This window comes from Balaenoptera acutorostrata, chromosome 8 (assembly GCF_949987535.1).
Source record: "Balaenoptera acutorostrata chromosome 8, mBalAcu1.1, whole genome shotgun sequence".
NCBI classification, from domain to species: Eukaryota; Metazoa; Chordata; class Mammalia; order Artiodactyla; family Balaenopteridae; genus Balaenoptera; species Balaenoptera acutorostrata.
Window position 1 is genome coordinate 83433423 of NC_080071.1, and position 16428 is coordinate 83449850.

General features: G+C 39.6%; 1 protein-coding gene and 1 long non-coding RNA gene across 3 annotated transcripts in view; one reads left to right on the top strand and one right to left on the bottom strand.

Annotated features, from left to right (window-relative positions):
- COL4A3 (collagen type IV alpha 3 chain) overlaps nucleotides 1-16422 on the top strand; it is a 133794-nt gene extending 117372 nt beyond the window's left edge. For both annotated transcript variants that reach the window (XM_057551095.1, XM_057551096.1), the window contains 11 exons: nucleotides 2435-2620; nucleotides 3119-3249; nucleotides 6017-6089; nucleotides 8040-8111; nucleotides 8201-8326; nucleotides 9186-9284; nucleotides 10959-11171; nucleotides 11804-11981; nucleotides 12109-12223; nucleotides 13461-13633; nucleotides 14250-16422. In XM_057551095.1, the coding sequence (XP_057407078.1) occupies nucleotides 2435-2620; nucleotides 3119-3249; nucleotides 6017-6089; nucleotides 8040-8111; nucleotides 8201-8326; nucleotides 9186-9284; nucleotides 10959-11171; nucleotides 11804-11981; nucleotides 12109-12223; nucleotides 13461-13633; nucleotides 14250-14334 (1451 nt within the window). In that variant the 3' untranslated portion in view covers nucleotides 14335-16422. The remainder of the gene's footprint in view (nucleotides 1-2434; nucleotides 2621-3118; nucleotides 3250-6016; nucleotides 6090-8039; nucleotides 8112-8200; nucleotides 8327-9185; nucleotides 9285-10958; nucleotides 11172-11803; nucleotides 11982-12108; nucleotides 12224-13460; nucleotides 13634-14249) is intronic.
- The window catches only part of LOC114239136 (uncharacterized), a 16341-nt gene continuing 2585 nt past the window's right edge, over nucleotides 2673-16428 (bottom strand). The window contains exon 3 of the long non-coding RNA XR_003624320.2: nucleotides 2673-2787. This is a non-coding gene — a long non-coding RNA (uncharacterized LOC114239136). The remainder of the gene's footprint in view (nucleotides 2788-16428) is intronic.

Sequence of the window (16428 nt, forward strand, 5' to 3'; positions counted from 1 at the left end):
ATGAAAAAGACTTCTGTATTTGCTTCGATGTTGTTAGCATGGTTTAAATGTATCACCTCCTAAAAAGTTGGAGGTGGAATTGCTAGCTTCTCAAGGAGTTTCCTCTCCCTGCTGTTCTGAGATGCAGTAATAACACTAATCCTTTCCCACCTTGTTATCTTCATAGGTCTGATTCCAACCCCCCAGAGCCAGCTTGTGGCTCAGGTTACTGTTTATTCAGGGATTCCCAGTAACTCTCTCAGCATCTCAGACACGGCAACTTACTGAATATGTCATTCAAAGAATATACAAGTTTTTGTTTGACAGACTGCCAGTCTTGATTTCTCATGCCAGTGTTTTATAAGATAAGCAGCTTCTTTTAAGTTTTTCCATTTTGTATAGAAACCTGCCAGAAGAAATACTAGATTGTTTGCACCTTTTATTGACCCTTCTCAGCCGTAGGTCCTGTAGGTAGGAGTATTTTATTAGCAAAGATGCCTAAGCCTAGTGATGGCCTCTGGTTATTGATGCTCAAAAGAACCAGCAAAGAGTAGCCTGACGCTACAGAGAAACTCCACGGGGCAGGAACTGCTCTGACCTACCAGCTCAACTGTGAAATAGACAAGAGCCGTTCTTTCCCGTTTCTGGATGATGCGATAGTCGTTTTGGTTGAGCTCAATGTCCGCACGTCTCTCAGACCCTTCCCTCCCTCCTGAACATAAAGGCTTTTCATAGCCTAGTTTTAGAATTATGGTCAAAAGAGGAGTTTCCGTTCATTTTCCTAGGCTAAGCTCACAGTTTAACCATTTGGAATGAGGACACTTTAGCATTTAATTGGAAATAAAATTTGATACCAAACGATCAAATCTTAAATTAAAAAGCCTTTAAAAACAACAAAGAGCCTAATTATGAAAGTAAATGATTATGCACCTCAGTCCCTCTAGGATAAATAAATATGGAGACGAGGTCATTGATACTTGGAAGGTGTGAATCCTTTTAATTAGTTTTAATTCTCCCAAATCCTAAAAAGAAATCATATTGTAAAACAAGGAAACATCTTCATGGACATGGAATATACAACTCAAGACAGCATCTTGGTGCCTCAGACCATTGCCAGACCCTGTTGTACAAATACAGCATTTCAGAGCTTGAAGAGAGCTGAAATCATCTAAATATTTTTCTTTTAAAAGTATAAATTGCAGGGATTAAAAAAGCTGAAGAACATGATAGACAAAGGGCTAGATATTCAATAGTCATCAGTTTTATTTTCATCATCCCCCTAAGCCTTCCCTGCATAATAAATAACTTCCCAAGCCCTTTCCTGTGCCACCAGCCTCCTCCTCACTTGTCCTTCTTCCTTTCCTCTGTCTCCCATTTTCATGCCATTTACCACTTCTAGAATAACACAAAGATGGGGAAGAATATTTTCAATTCATACAACATCTTCCATTTGTGAATGTCAAAGCACAATTTCTTGAAAGTTCTCTGAGATGAAAAATATTAGTATTAAGTTGTGACCTTTTGCAAGGTCTTCTTTGGTAAATCCAAATCTCTCACCACATTTGTCCCTTCCAGACTAGTGTTTGTGTTATGGGGGAGAAGTAACCAGAGGACAGAATGGGGATGGCAACTTTGTCGTTCTTTTTCTGGGTTTGTCTGGGCAACACTTTAAATGCACAAACCAGCCATGATGTTTAGCTTTTTATTTTTAATGTATGTATGCATTTATTTATTTACTTTTGGCTGCTTGGGTCTTTGTTGCTGCGCACGGGCTTTCTCTAGTTGCAGCGAGCGGGGGCTACTCTTCGTGTGGTGCGTGGGCTTCTCATGCGGTGGCTTCTCTTGTTGCAGAGCACGGGCTCTAGGCATGTAGGCTTCAGTAGTTGTGGCTTGCAGGCTTAGGATTAGTTGCTCCGTGGCATGTGGGATCTTTCCGGACCAGGGCTCGAACCCTTGTCCCCTGCATTGGCAGGCGGATTCTTAACCACTGCGCCACCAGGGAAGTCCTGAAGTTTAGCTTTTTAGTGCTCTATTGAATTATCAGTGATTGAATAATGTCATTGTAATTAAATATCACCAGATAATAATGATTATGGCTTACATGGACAGAATACTTTAAAGCTTACACCATGCTTTTCCATCTGTATATTCTCTCACTTGATATTTAAAAAACTGAGTTAAGTCAGATATCACCTTCATTTTTTAAATAAGAAAACGGAGACTTGTAACAGTGAAGAGACTTTATCAGGATCAAACAGCTAGTTGGAGTCAGCACTGAGTCTAGTCTAGACCCAGTCCTTGGAGACCTGTATCTCTTTTGTCAGCCTCTTAAAAAAAATTATCTTGTGAAGCTTAACACCTTTAATCAAAGTGTCTACATTATTAGGGATAGCCACAAACTATAACACCAAATATAGGGGCATTACAGAAACTTATCAGGCTTTTTTCTTTGCAGGAGCCAAAGGAGACAGGGGAGCACCAGGCTTGCCGGGTCTCCCTGGCAGGAAAGGGCCAGTGGGAGATGCTGGGCCTCGAGGACCCATTGGCATGACAGGACCTCAAGGGCCACCAGGCTTTCCTGGTTCAATCATCCCTGGCCAAAACGGAGATCGAGGTCCACCTGGCAGAAGAGGAAACCCAGGTAGAGCATCTACTTCTAAATAAGATGAAAGAATGAAAAACATTTGATGTCTTTCAGTCTTCTCGTGACCATCTTGCTTCTTTTTCCCTCTGGTCTTCTCTGTCTTCCCATGCCCACCTGTCCCCACATGGGGTGCAGTAAGGCTGTTGGTGTTGAGGCAGAGGGACCTGTTTGAAAAATTAGTACATACCAAATTAATGAGCCTGGAAGAGAGAGATGCATCCATTCATCAATATTTATTGAGCTCCTACTCTGTATAAGGTACTGGGTTAGACACAGACACTGCTCTAACAAACCGTCATCAGGGAGAAGCAGTTCCTGCCTTGTGCCAGGCGCTTGGCTGGCATTATCTCATTCACAATCCTGTCACACCCCACGAGGCAAAGTATGTTCGGTGTAACGATAAAGTGCAGAGTTTGCTCTTCATTCAAAAGGGTAACTGACAGAACCTGCGAAGCCCCCCGAGTGGCAATACTGACAGGCTTTTTGTGAATTCAGGTGAACCTGGTCCCCCTGGACCTCAAGGGAGTCCCGTAGAAAGCATAAAAGGAGACAAGGGATTTATGGGCCAGCCTGGCCCAAGAGGTCCGCCTGGAACTGTAGGAGACATGGGGCCACCGGGTCATCCGGTAAGTGTGGAAAATTATTTTGACGTCTTAGATTCTTCTAAATCGATTGCCAGGATCAGATGTAATTGGAGGCAACAAAAATTTCCCGCTTGTGATGCTTCTGTGTAGTGCACCCCAAAAAAGATGGAGTCCAGAAGGTTCAAAGAATCAAAGAATCTTAAGAGTTGGACAGATTTGGTCTCCAAGAGGCCTCTGAAAGTTTGGTCCATATGGGACCCTCCTCTATGTCATTCCCGACCTTTTCTTGTTTAGACTCTGAACAGTTCCATTCTAGATGACAACATAATTTTTCTCTATTAATATGCTTTCAAAATTATCTTTGCCATCCCTAAATGTCTATTTATTTTCTCCCCACGACATACCTTCCAGTATTTGCAAATAGCTGCCATTTCCTTCTATTTTCTCTCCCAATAAATACATGGGGTTTTTTTTCTCAAATTCAGTTTAAGATGTCATCAGCTCTGCCTCTATTCTGAATATATCTTAGTTTGTCAATACCTTAAAAATGCAGCCCCTGGGACAAACACCTTACAGGAGTAAGAACTCAGTACCCCACGGAGTGGCTAGAGGATGGAAGAGTCTCACTATCCTGAACATGCTGTTTTATAATCCAACCTAAAATTCCACATGAGCTGTTTGGCAGCCTCATTACCACACAATCATCACACATTGAGCTTGTAGTCAACGCAAGACCTTGTGCCTTTTCCTCATGAACTGCTACTAAGTTTTCTCCATTACTTTTTTTTTAATTTTTATTTTTGCCTGGGTTGGATCTTCATTGCTGCGCGGGCTTTCTCTAGTTGTGGCGAGCGGGGGCTACTCTTCGTTGCGGTGCACGGGCTTCTCACGGCGGTGGCTTCTCTTGCTGTGGAGCACAGGCCCTAGGCACGCTGGCTTCAGTAGTTGTGGCACACGGGCTCAGTAGTTGTGGCTTGCGGGCTCTAGAGCACAGGCTCAGTAGTCATGGCGCACGGGCTTAGTTGCTCCGCGGCATGTGGAATCTTCCCGGATCAGGGCTCGAACCCGTGTCCCCTGCATTGGCAGGCGGATTCTTAACCACTGTGCCACCAGGAAAGCCCTCTCCATTACTTTTTGTCTTGTCTATTTGTGTACTTGTGACATAAGGGCAGAACTTTCACATTTATCTTTCTTAGTTATCATCTTGTTCCTTCAGGCTCATGTTTCCAGCCTATTAAGATCTCTCAATTCACAGCATCTCACTCAACACTATGGCCACCTTCCCTAGCTTCCTCTTAACAGCATATTTGAAAAACCTGATCCCTCTGTTTACATCAAATTCTTGGAAACTAATGAGGAAATCGGTTATGTCATAGATGTTCTGTGTTTCCTTGTGATGGGTAATGAGGTTCTTCGGCATGGCTTCTTGTCAGGAAACATGTTACGCTCTCTTAAGCTCTCTTGGTATTTGGTTTCCAGAATCTACCTTTTTAAAACTTTTTTTTTAAGTGAGATATTTGCCCAGCTCCAGTCTTAGGTATTTCTCATGTTCTCCATGATTCTTTGAAAGTGGCAAACACTAATCCTATGATCACACTGAAAGTTCTTCCAAGGACACTGGGATGTGGAAAGTCTGGTTTGGAAATGCGATCTCTCTTAAATCCCCTGTGCCTCCAAGGTTAGTCTAGGCTTCTACATTTGCGCTTGAAAGAAAATTCTTCTTGATGGATATCTAAACTGACTCCTTACCCTTAACAGCTCTCTCCTTGCAGGAAGCAGCTTCTTCTCCACCCTAAGGCAGGGCCTGGCACCAGACCTTCCTCCCTGGTTATCTTTACCTCTGGAGAACAGGCCAGACTTCAGAAGCCTGAGACTCCTTGATCACATGGTTGTTTTCTCTCTCTCCTTTTTTAACCTCACACCACCTTATCTAAGAAATAGGACTGTTCCTTTTTTCATCTTCTAACTCCAAAGACAGCAGGCTGAAAGACCAGTTTTGTTATTGTCGGCATTTTTCATGAGCTTCAATTCATTGTTTTCAAGTAATAGCATTCTGTCTCATTCATATGGACAGTATAAGAGTAGATGCAATATACATTCTGACATAGAACTCTTTTCGGGAGCCCTGTTCCCTCCCCTCTCCTCCGATGGCCTTGCTTGAGCATATCATGGTCACAACAGCAATTAGTCTGAGCCTCATAAGGAGGGAGCATCTCTGCCTGGTCAGATCACTGCATCTTTGCCAAACGTGCATGTCAAAACTCCCCTGTCAACCCCTTCATGCTCCCATCCCTGGAACCTTTACTTCTATCTCTCTGACCAGAGTAAGTTATAACTCTGATGGCTTAGTTAGAATGATCGTGGGTGCTACAATTCAACAGCAACTCTGTTGCCTTTGCAAGAATTACAAATACAAATTATAATTTTCATCCTGGCAATCTGGTACCTATTCTTCCTGAAAGATCTTCAAATACTGGGCAGTTCAGTTTAGAATACAGAATATCCAGTTGTATCCAATACTCACACCAACATACATTAACATGAGAAGTTATGTTGACTCTTGGGCTTAAGGGTAGTTTTTACTTCTTTCTTATTGAAAATGATAGTTGTAAGGTGAGGTGGGTGGCCCAGGAGTTACAGGAGGTGAAATACTGGATTGGAATGTAAAAATGATGTCTGACAACTTTAACTCATTCTGACCCAACATAGTATTATATCCTATATGCTTTAAAAAAAAAAAAAAACTGTAGTGAGTATTGTGATTTTAAAAATATGTCTGTGGTTCTGCTCTTTCTTATTTAAAATATAGGGAGCACCAGGTGCCCCAGGTCTGCCAGGGGTCAGAGGTGATCCTGGATTCTATGGATTTCCAGGCATGAAAGGTACTGTTTTTGTGCACTACTCTTTGGATGCAAAGACAATGACCATGATTCATATTTTAGGGTACACAAATGTTTACTGAACCCGTACGGTCACCACAGACAGTTGGGGTACAAATAGGACCTCAGTATGAACGAAGAAGGAAGACTCCACCAGCACACAACCCCAGGGGCCTTAAAAATTAAACCATACCTTAAGGATGGAAACTATAGAAAAACTCAAAACAGAAACAGTTTAAAGTGGTTACCTTTGAGAGTACTGATGTGTATTGGGCTGGGGGATAGGGAACTACATCAGTAGCAACAGTATTGCTTTGAATGGTTTATTTTACTTTGTGCATGTGTGATAATTTTAAGAAGCTGAAAATCTAAAAGAATATTCACCAAGCTGATAATGGGGGAGGGTAAGTAAATTTTTATATGCAGATTCAGGCACTTGTTTTTTTATGGGGCACATGTATTATGTTTTTAATCAGAGAAAACATGTAATTTGGAGATTTTAAGTTTAAAATGTTCATACACATAAACTTAAACTTCAGGTTTCAGAAAATAATTCTCAAATCTTCCATAAGGGTGCTATGACCTCAAATGACATTTTGAATATTGGATTTGTTGTTCTAGCTGGTTAAATCCACTGGTATTATTTTGTATGTGCAGGGAATCTATTACCATAGACTAAATAGATGCTAAATAAGAATTTCAACCAAAGTGAACAAAACCATGTTTCTATGAAAGACAAACTTTTCCAGGTCTGAGGGAGGACAAGCTGGAGTTTAAAGAGAGCCTTTTGAATGCTTTCAACCACTGGCTCTTCAAGGAGCAAAATAGCAAAGAAGAAATCAAAGCAAGTGATTCTGAGGAGTCTCACTAGACATTGGGTTGGTGAATACTGTCAGACAGCCTGGGGAAGACGTGTACACCTGTCACTCCCCCAAGTCTCAGAACAGGAACAGCTAAGACTTAAAAACTTATAGAAAGGCCCTACTAAAGAAAGAAATATTCTGGTGAAATATTTAGATGTATATAGAGGGAAGATTCGTAAAATCAGTTCTTTGGAATATGTTCCGTGAAACACATTCAATTAGTCTCTTAGATTCCAGAATAAGACTATCTATCATCTGGCACTACCTATGAGTTTGCACTTCTTTATTTGGAAATTTTTAATCCCCAAAGGGAAAAATACTTAGGCCTCTTCTGGTAGACGTAAGCAAATGTTAACACTATCCTCAAGTTCTGATATCTAGTGGATAATTCATAGTGTAGTTGCCAGTTAGCTTTGGGTAATATAATTGTTTTATTATACTTCTGCTATGAATATCATGTTTAGTATTAAGTTCTTTCTAAGTAATCAGATGTAATGTCTACATTTTGTCAAGAATTTTTAAAAGAGAATATTTCTACAAATTGATGGTTCTTGGTAACATTTCATTCATGTCAAAGACTGTTTGGGAGAGAAATCTTACCACTTTGATAGTTTACATCAAAGTAGATATTCTATATGAGCTCATGAGAGTTCCTAACATAACTAACTTTGGGCTACTAGTAAAGCTAGAGTAATAAGCTGAGAAAGTAGATAACTATTGACAACCAATATAATTCACTAGTAAGTGCTAAAATAGGTTTTAGTGTCACTTCATATTTTACCTTAAATATTAAATTGAATTGGTTTCTGAACTTAAAAAGTGAACTCTTAGGAATGCTTCCCCTTCAATGCTAAAATACTAGTTCTTAATGCCTACTTCTAGAATATATTTTTAATAGACATTAAACATGGCTAATTGGGTCCAAATGAAATGCCACAACCCACACGAATATAACTAAGTTGCAGCCATTGTCACAGAACTCATAACCCCCGGTCATAACTCCCATTATCTAGAGTCAACCATCAACCTAAAGAGCTAGGAAACCCATTGTTCTATGTGGAATCACATTGCCTTTTTATTTTTTTTTAAGGAGAGAAGGGTAATTCAGGATTTCTGGGACCAAGTGGACCTCCAGGGCGAATTGGGCCAAAAGGACCACCTGGTAAATATTATTTCTTCAGTATTGCTGTCCATGAAGAAACAGTAACTCATCAGGAAAGCCATCACCTTCTTATATGTTCATGTCAATAGGTGTACGTGGAGACCCTGGCACAGTGAAGATCATCTCCCTTCCAGGAAGCCCAGGCCCACCTGGCCCAGCTGGAGAACCAGGGATGCAAGGAGAACCTGGGCCCCCGGGGCTACCGGGAAACTCAGGTGTGGAACTGGCAGCATTGACTGAGATCACTAGGAAGCAGTTGAACCAAAATACCTGTGAAGAGCTTTGGAAACAACTGATACAACTTCACACAAAATGTTACACATTACAGTGTTTTTAATCATCAGCTTTAGCACTGAGCTCATTTTACTCTTGACCAGCAAATAAAACTCCTTTTGAATCTATTGAAAACTGTTGTGTATAGTATAAACTTGAACAAATACACTTTAGGAAACTCAGGATTTTTTTGTTTAAGGTAAAAGTATGAAGTCTATCTTCTCTGACAACTGTGAGTCTTAGAGTTCTGACTATTTATAAATGATTGCCCAAATAAACCTGAGTTTCAGGTATTTATACTTTTCTAACAGTTTGTACAGCACTTGGAAGAGTAGTAAATGCAAATGTATGCTTAATATTATGAAATCTTTTCAAAATATTGGTTCATGGAAATTGAACTAACCCTTTTTTATAGTCTTAGCATATTGTAATAGACTTCTGAATGGAATTGTTGTGTTCTACGTTTGCCTGAATCACCTGGGAGATAAGAGAGATATGATTTATTACTTTGATCAATACAAGGGCATAGTGAATTCTGGAGCAGCATAAATCAAAATGGTAGCACAATTTTAAACCGCTGTATTTCATATACTCCTAGTTCATTTTTCAGGGGTTTTTTCCCCCCCTGGGAAGTAGGTTGTAACATGTTGGATGACCAACTATCCCAGTTTGCCCAGTCTGTTCTCTTTGCAGGACTTTTATTGCTGAAACTGTAGAAGTCTTGGGTAAACTGGGATGGTTGGCCACCCTGCTTTTTTTTCTATATGATCCATTCAATACAATGTTGGGTGTTTTGCCTAGGACCCTGTGGGCCAAGAGGTAAACCAGGCAAGGATGGACTACCAGGAACCCCTGGACCAACTGGAGAAAAAGGCAACAAAGGTTGTAAAGGAGAGCAAGGTAAACAAACAGCTGGCTGTTCTCCTTCACTGAAGGAGAGCTATTACCCATATATATACAGAGAAAGGAGCCTTGTTCAGATTTGTGACTATAAAATCTAGAGCAAGATCTAGATCTAGATCTTTCAATTTGTGTTGTGCAGATTAGACTAAAAGCCGGGGCAAAATGTTCTTTCGGAAGAAGACAGAAAATCAAGAGTTACTGGAATAAACCATCTTCCTATCTGTTAACTGGGCAAATGTATTTCAGATTTTTAACCTGAGGACACATAGGCCTAGTGAAACACCAATTCTATTTTCAGAAAAGCAGATACTGTGTACTTAGTTGATAATATCTACTTGTAAGAGTAGCACCTAAGTACATAGTTGGAAAAACATTACCTTGATATGAATAGAAGAGCAACTTAGTATCCCTATTTAGGAAAGCTGTCTTTTAACTTTGCCATTCTTGAATACTAACTCAACAACTCATGTGCTTGTCCCAAAAAGGGGCCTCTTTAAGTACTTTAGTCTGAACATAAACTTATATGTGTCAATTTGATATGCCTGGATCAAAACCTACCTTCTGCAAAAGTTTCAAAAGCACCTTTCTAGAAAATACCCAGCCCTCCAAATCTTATTTTTTAGGATTGCTGACTTTGTTAAAGTAAGAAAAAACTCTAAATGTGATTTCGAATTCATTGACATATGCCCAGATCTACTATAATACAACTGTAAAGACTAGAGATTTGTCTTTAAATATAATGCTAACTAATAATATTAATTGTAATATTAACTGCATAATCACTGATGACTTAGTATTGTCCTGAGTGCTTTAGAACATTTAAAACATTATTAATCATTCGACTTTCCTTAAAAATGTGTTTTTCAAAATGGTAAAAAATAAAACTCTTATTAATAATCCCATAAATTTAAAAACTTTACTGACCAAGTCTGGGTTACAGAATGGGGCCAAAGCAAGAGCAAGGCTACTACAACACAAACTGTGCTGAGAATTATTCACAAGTAGACAGAGTTCGTCTTGATGTCAGGCACCACAGGGCAATACAAAGATGAAAACCTGATCTCAAAAGACTCATCATCAGATATACACAAATATCTATCATAAAAGGCACTTGTAATAAAATAGTCAACATTTAAGAATATTCTTTGGCCATTTTATAAACCATTATTCTTTTTTTTTTTTTTAATTTATTTTATTTATTTATTTATTTTTGGCTGCGTTGGGTCTTTGTTCTTGCGCGCGGGCCCTCTCTAGCCACGGCGAGCGGGGGCCACTCCTCGTTGCAGTGCGCGGGCTTCTCATTAAGGTGGCCTCTCCTGCTGCGGAGCACGGGCTCTAGGCACGCGGGCTGAGTAGTTGTGGCACGCAGGCTCAGTAGTTGTGGCACGCAGGCTCTAGAGCGCAGGCTCAGTACCTGTGGCGCACGGGCTCAGCCGCTCAGCAGCATGTGGGATCTTCCCGGACCAGGGCTCGAACCCGTGTCCCCTGCATTGGCAGGCAGACTCCCAACCACTGCGCCACCAGGGAAGCCCCAATATAAACCATTATTCTTTAGGACTCCTTTCTGTATTTGAGGCTTAATAAATATTTATAAACATTTAAATTAGTATTTTGGAAAAACAAGTTTGAGGTTTCATTTGTGTTGCAACGTGTATAATGTGTTTTTTAAAGGACCACCTGGATCCGATGGCCTGCCAGGCTCGAAGGGGAGACCTGGAGACACTGGACCACCTGCAAGGGGGACGACGATGAGGGGCTTTGTCTTCACCCGGCACAGCCAGACCACGGCGGTTCCCTCCTGTCCAGAAGGGACAGAACCACTCTATAGTGGGTTTTCTCTTCTCTTTGTACAAGGAAATGAACAATCCCATGGACAAGACCTGGGTAATGTCCTCATTCTCATTTCTAGCTACTTTGTTCCACGTGCAGACTATACATTTTTAGGGCATGGGGTTCTTCCCTCTGAAGTTAAGTATAAACAACCTGAGTATGTCACAGCACTTTTTAAAGAGAGTAAATAAGACGTTGGCCTGTCTAATATTCATTCCGGAATGTAAGCTCTAGAAGGAGCCCGGCTCATGAATGTCAATCTAGCTCATCCTGTGCAACGCAAAGACTTTTCACTAAAATACCTGTCTGCTTTTTAATCTTCAAAGTAACATCTTTTCTAAAGCTTTGTCTGGTTATTGGCTAGCATATACATATGAAGAACTGGGTATACTTTGAAGCAGACATTTTTCCAAGCAACCTCTGCTAGTCCTCAAATTCTAGACTGATTAGAAACGGCCACAGGAAGCATTAAAGGTGGAAGAACGAAGGAGAATTTCTTTCCCTATGGGATCTTTAATTTCTATCAGTATTAAAACTTTTCAATCACACATTTTGCAAATAGCTCTTTTGTGTTGTCTTTCTCCAGTTTTTGCCATAGGTTGTGTTTTAATTAGCCTCTATCTAGTAATGATAATCAAAATAATTTGAATTTACTGAAAGTGACACCCAGCCTGATGTTTTATTAGGAACTCTTGGCAGCTGCCTGCAGAGATTTACTACAATGCCATTCTTATTCTGCAATATCAATGATGTATGTAATTTCGCATCTCGAAACGATTATTCATACTGGCTGTCAACACCAGCTCTGATGCCAGTGGACATGGCTCCAATTACTGGCCGGGCCCTGGAGCCTTATATTAGCAGGTAAAATCCCAATCCCTTAGTTTCGTGATGGGAGCAGTTGAATCACTTCGTTTGTAATGGAATGTAAGGCAGCACATCATGGGGCAGAAAGTGGCGATGCTGCCATCTTCCTTGTTTCGCGTTCCAGATGCACTGTCTGTGAAGGTCCTGCAATTGCCATAGCTGTTCACAGCCAAACTACTAATATCCCCTCATGTCCTCCTGGCTGGACTTCTCTCTGGAAAGGATTTTCTTTCATCATGGTAAGGAGAAAGGGAACAGTAAATTCATAGTAAAGATAATCTGTGGGATCTTACATTGGGCTGGATGAGATGTGGCCCCCAGGAATGATATTGCTTGACATCAATATGCACAATCTGCTGTGGATATTTGCTTGAAAATCTACAAATATACTTTTTTTTACTTCAAGTAAGTTGTTCTTTGGTAAATAATGGAGCATTTAAAAAAATAGACTTCTCAGAAAGAGACTACCCACAAATTCTAAGTAAGACATTTAAGTGAAGAGTAGCTACCATATTGGTAATAGAATGCCTTTTTTAAAAAATGTGGCAGCTGCTTTATATAACCTCCAAAAGCCTTCTGAAAACCCTGCAAGGTAGTTTCTATCATCTACAGTTTTACAAGTAAGACTGAAGTAAAGAAATTTCCCCAGGGTCTCACAACTAGTAAGTGGTAAAACTGGGATTTGAATCTGAGCCTGTCTGCTCCAAAATCTTTGTACCTTATACTGTGACCCTTTGAAGTTCCTATGAAGATGGGAACTAAAAGAAACAGCCTTTTAGAGGAAAATTCCCGAGATGGAAGTACTAAATGAAGAAATCTAGGGATTAACATTTGTGATTCTGACACCTGCACAAACGTGGCTAGTGGTCGTTCGTATTCTGTGTAGCATCGTTTATGATATACTATTCCCCCTTCTTTACTCACAGACATCCATTCATTCAATCATTAATTCAACAAATATTTATTTAACACCTACTATGTGCCTTGACCATTCGAGGTACTGAGGATACTGGCAGTGAACCAAAGTTCCTGCTCTCATGGAGCTTATATCCTAGTGATAGGCATATAAGCAAGAAGACAAAATAACAATAATAGTAATGAGTTCAGGTGGTGAACAGTCCTAGGAAGGAAATAAGGCAAGATAAGGGGAGAGACTGATAGGGGTGAAGTCAAGGAAATCTTTTTGGAGGTTATATTTAAGCAGACCCCTGAATGACAAGAAAGAACCAGTCAGACCTGGGGAAAAAGAGCATTCCAGGCAAAATAAATAGCTTTTATTTTATTTTTGATGACTATCCTTCAACTTGGAAGGTAGCTGGAGTGTTAGTAAATTTGGGTAAAGAAGCACAAGAGGTTTAATTCATCCTTTCTGGGTTTTTTTCTTACTGTCTTCTATTACAAAAAAGAAAATTTTAGAGCATTGAAAATGTGAGCAGTATGCCAAGAACTCTTATTTGGATACTTTTATTATGATAGTTCACAAGTGCAGGTTCAGAGGGCGCTGGGCAGGCACTGGCATCCCCCGGCTCCTGCTTAGAAGAATTCCGAGCCAGTCCATTTATAGAATGTCATGGAAGAGGAACATGCAACTACTATTCAAATTCCTACAGTTTCTGGTTGGCTTCATTAGACCCCAAAAGAATGTTCAGGTAACTATTCAAAGTCAAGTTTAATCTGATGACTCAATTGCATAACTATTCAAAGGTTGCCTATGTTAGATTTTCATGCCCTGTGTGTTGATGTACTCACATCGAAAAAATCTCCCCATGCCAATAAAATCCTGTTTAGCCTGTTTAGCCGATAAAATCCAGTTTACAAGTGGTCTAGAGGCAACAAGTAGCCATGGTTTGTGCTACTGTACCAATAAAGACCAAAAAAAAATGTGATTTTTGTCATCACTAAATGTATTTAATATTTATATATGAATTTATAGACTACTGAATAAAACTATCAATACTAAATGATCTGCTAATCTTAATTTACTGTATTGGAAGACTTGTGAGTAATACAGAGTATTAAAAGGATAGGAGTAGTTTTTAGTTCAGAAAAAATGATCCGGAAGTTTGCACCTGCAAGTTGCTGCTAAAGACAACTAAAATGCTGACATAGATACCTTTTCAGAAATACACCTCCCTATAATAAAGTTTAGATGAGCTACAATATTCATTAATAAAACTCAAACCCAGGAAGTATTTCCCTTTTATCTATAAATTGATGAAACTTTTTGTGGGTTTTTCTTTAGTTTTGTTTTGTTTTTTATTTCAGAAAACCTATTCCATCAACAGTGAAAGCTGGGGAGTTAGAAAAGATAATAAGTCGCTGTCAGGTGTGCATGAAGAGGAGACACTGAAGAAATAAAGAAAAAATAGAAGAAATAAAGAAAAAATAGAACTGTGACTTTTCATCCTAAATAACCAAGTAATGATAAAGAACATGCATTTATTTAAGTATTTTTCTCTAACCGAACAATATCGCCCTATGATGGCTTAGTACAAAGTTTCTTTTTGTTTCCCCACACAACAAAGCATTCTTTTAAGTTAGTTCTGTGATACTGCTCTCTAAACCTGTACTGTGTCAAAGTTCCCTAACTCAAGGCAGTAGGCTTTTCACAAAATATCACTGAAATTGTATTCCATTTGTATCCAATGCACTAAGTAAATGGTGACTGTATAAAGTTTGATGCTACAAGTTAAGAGCTATTTGGTCTACTGGATTCCCAGGATTTGCCCCCCTTCTATTCCAGTCTTTGAGACTCAGGGAGGCTAAATCTGTTTTAGATTGCCCAACCACCCGCTTCCTAAAGCTTTAGACCCTGGGTAGGGAAGTGGATGGAGACAAGTGGAATACTAAAGCATCATGAATAAACTGGACTTTCAAACCTGGTGAGTAACCTAAGGCCTAAGGGAACCAGAACTGAACTGAGGTTCATGGATTTTTCTAGTGCTTTTTCAAACATACCCAAGACTATGGCCAAAAGGGGGCTGCTCTGAATGGAATCATGATAGCCTTGGAAATACTCTCTGGTTTTGGTTTACATTTTTTAAAAGATATTTTTGTTTGTCCATTGAATTCATTTCACTGCAGCAATATAGCTTGCTTATATTCAAATAGATACAATTTTTACCCTAGTGAATTAATTACACCCACACAAATAACAAGGACACTACTTCCTAGATGTGCACTTTATCCCCATCCCTATAAATCTTGGTGCATACCTTATAAAATAGTAGTTCAGCAATCCATGGAAGAACTTAAGCCATTTGTTGGCTAATCAGGCTCAGAATATTTTTTCTTTGCTCTAAATATTCCATTTAAACTGGGTGTTCAGAGATTTATTCCCTTGTTAACTATCTAATTCTTCCTTTGTAAAAACATGTTTTTGATATTACATATTCTTACAAACCATTGAAAGAGTCCATTGTGTAAAAATCTTAATGTACGAATTGTATAGTTTGGCAGTTGTATGTCAGATATGCTTCCTGATCCACCTAGGTGGAGTTGGTGGTGCTGATATTTAAATTCAGGTTATTGCTTCAACCTCAGTTGCTCTGTAAGTGAAGATGTGACCCCAGAGGACAGCACAGACTGTGACCTTGGTTGGCATCCTTCACTGCTCATGTGACTACTGTCAAGCCATTTTTACATTTAAACTGAGAAGTGCATTTTACTTAGATTATTTACTTAGACTCATTTTTTTTTTTAGACTCATCTTATACTAAGACTTTTTTTTTTTTGCTCTAAAAATATCCTACTCTCTTAATTGTACTATCATGGCATAGGGCTAGCTGATCTCCACAAACCCTGTGTAGGTCAGCAATTCTCAAAGTGTGGTCTCTAGACCAGCAGCATTAGCAGCATCTGGGTACCTGCCATAAGTGCAAATTCTAGGGCTCACCCTAGACCTTTAGAATCAGAAACTCCGGGGGTAAGGCCCAGAAATCTGTGTTTTAACAAACCCTCCTGGTGATTTCTGATTGGGAAGAACCGCTCTAGGCAAACACTTAAGAAACAATTCTACAGACAGTTACCAGGTACAGCTGGCAACTATTGCTCCATCCATGCCTCTCTTTAAAGTCCAAAATCACAAATGACCTTAAGGTCATTAATTTTACTAATAAGTAAATGCCCTATACTGGTGCTAATGCCAAATGACTGGCCTCTGCTTGTCCCCAAGCCTCCACCTTTTCTTGCCCTCTTATCAGTGTTTAACTTCTGAGGAAGACAAGTGATGCTAAAACCTTAAATTCCAATGAAGCCATATTAACAGTTGCTCAGTCCCACTTGTAAGACTGAGCATTAAAACATAGTTCATGTGCATTCCTTTCCAGATACCTATCAATCAGTAGTTTATAAGGTTATGAAGATTAAACTTTGTAGATAAATGTAAATAACTTGTTTCTTTTAAATTTCGGGCTTCAACTTTGGAATTTCACAGTGTGCTGAA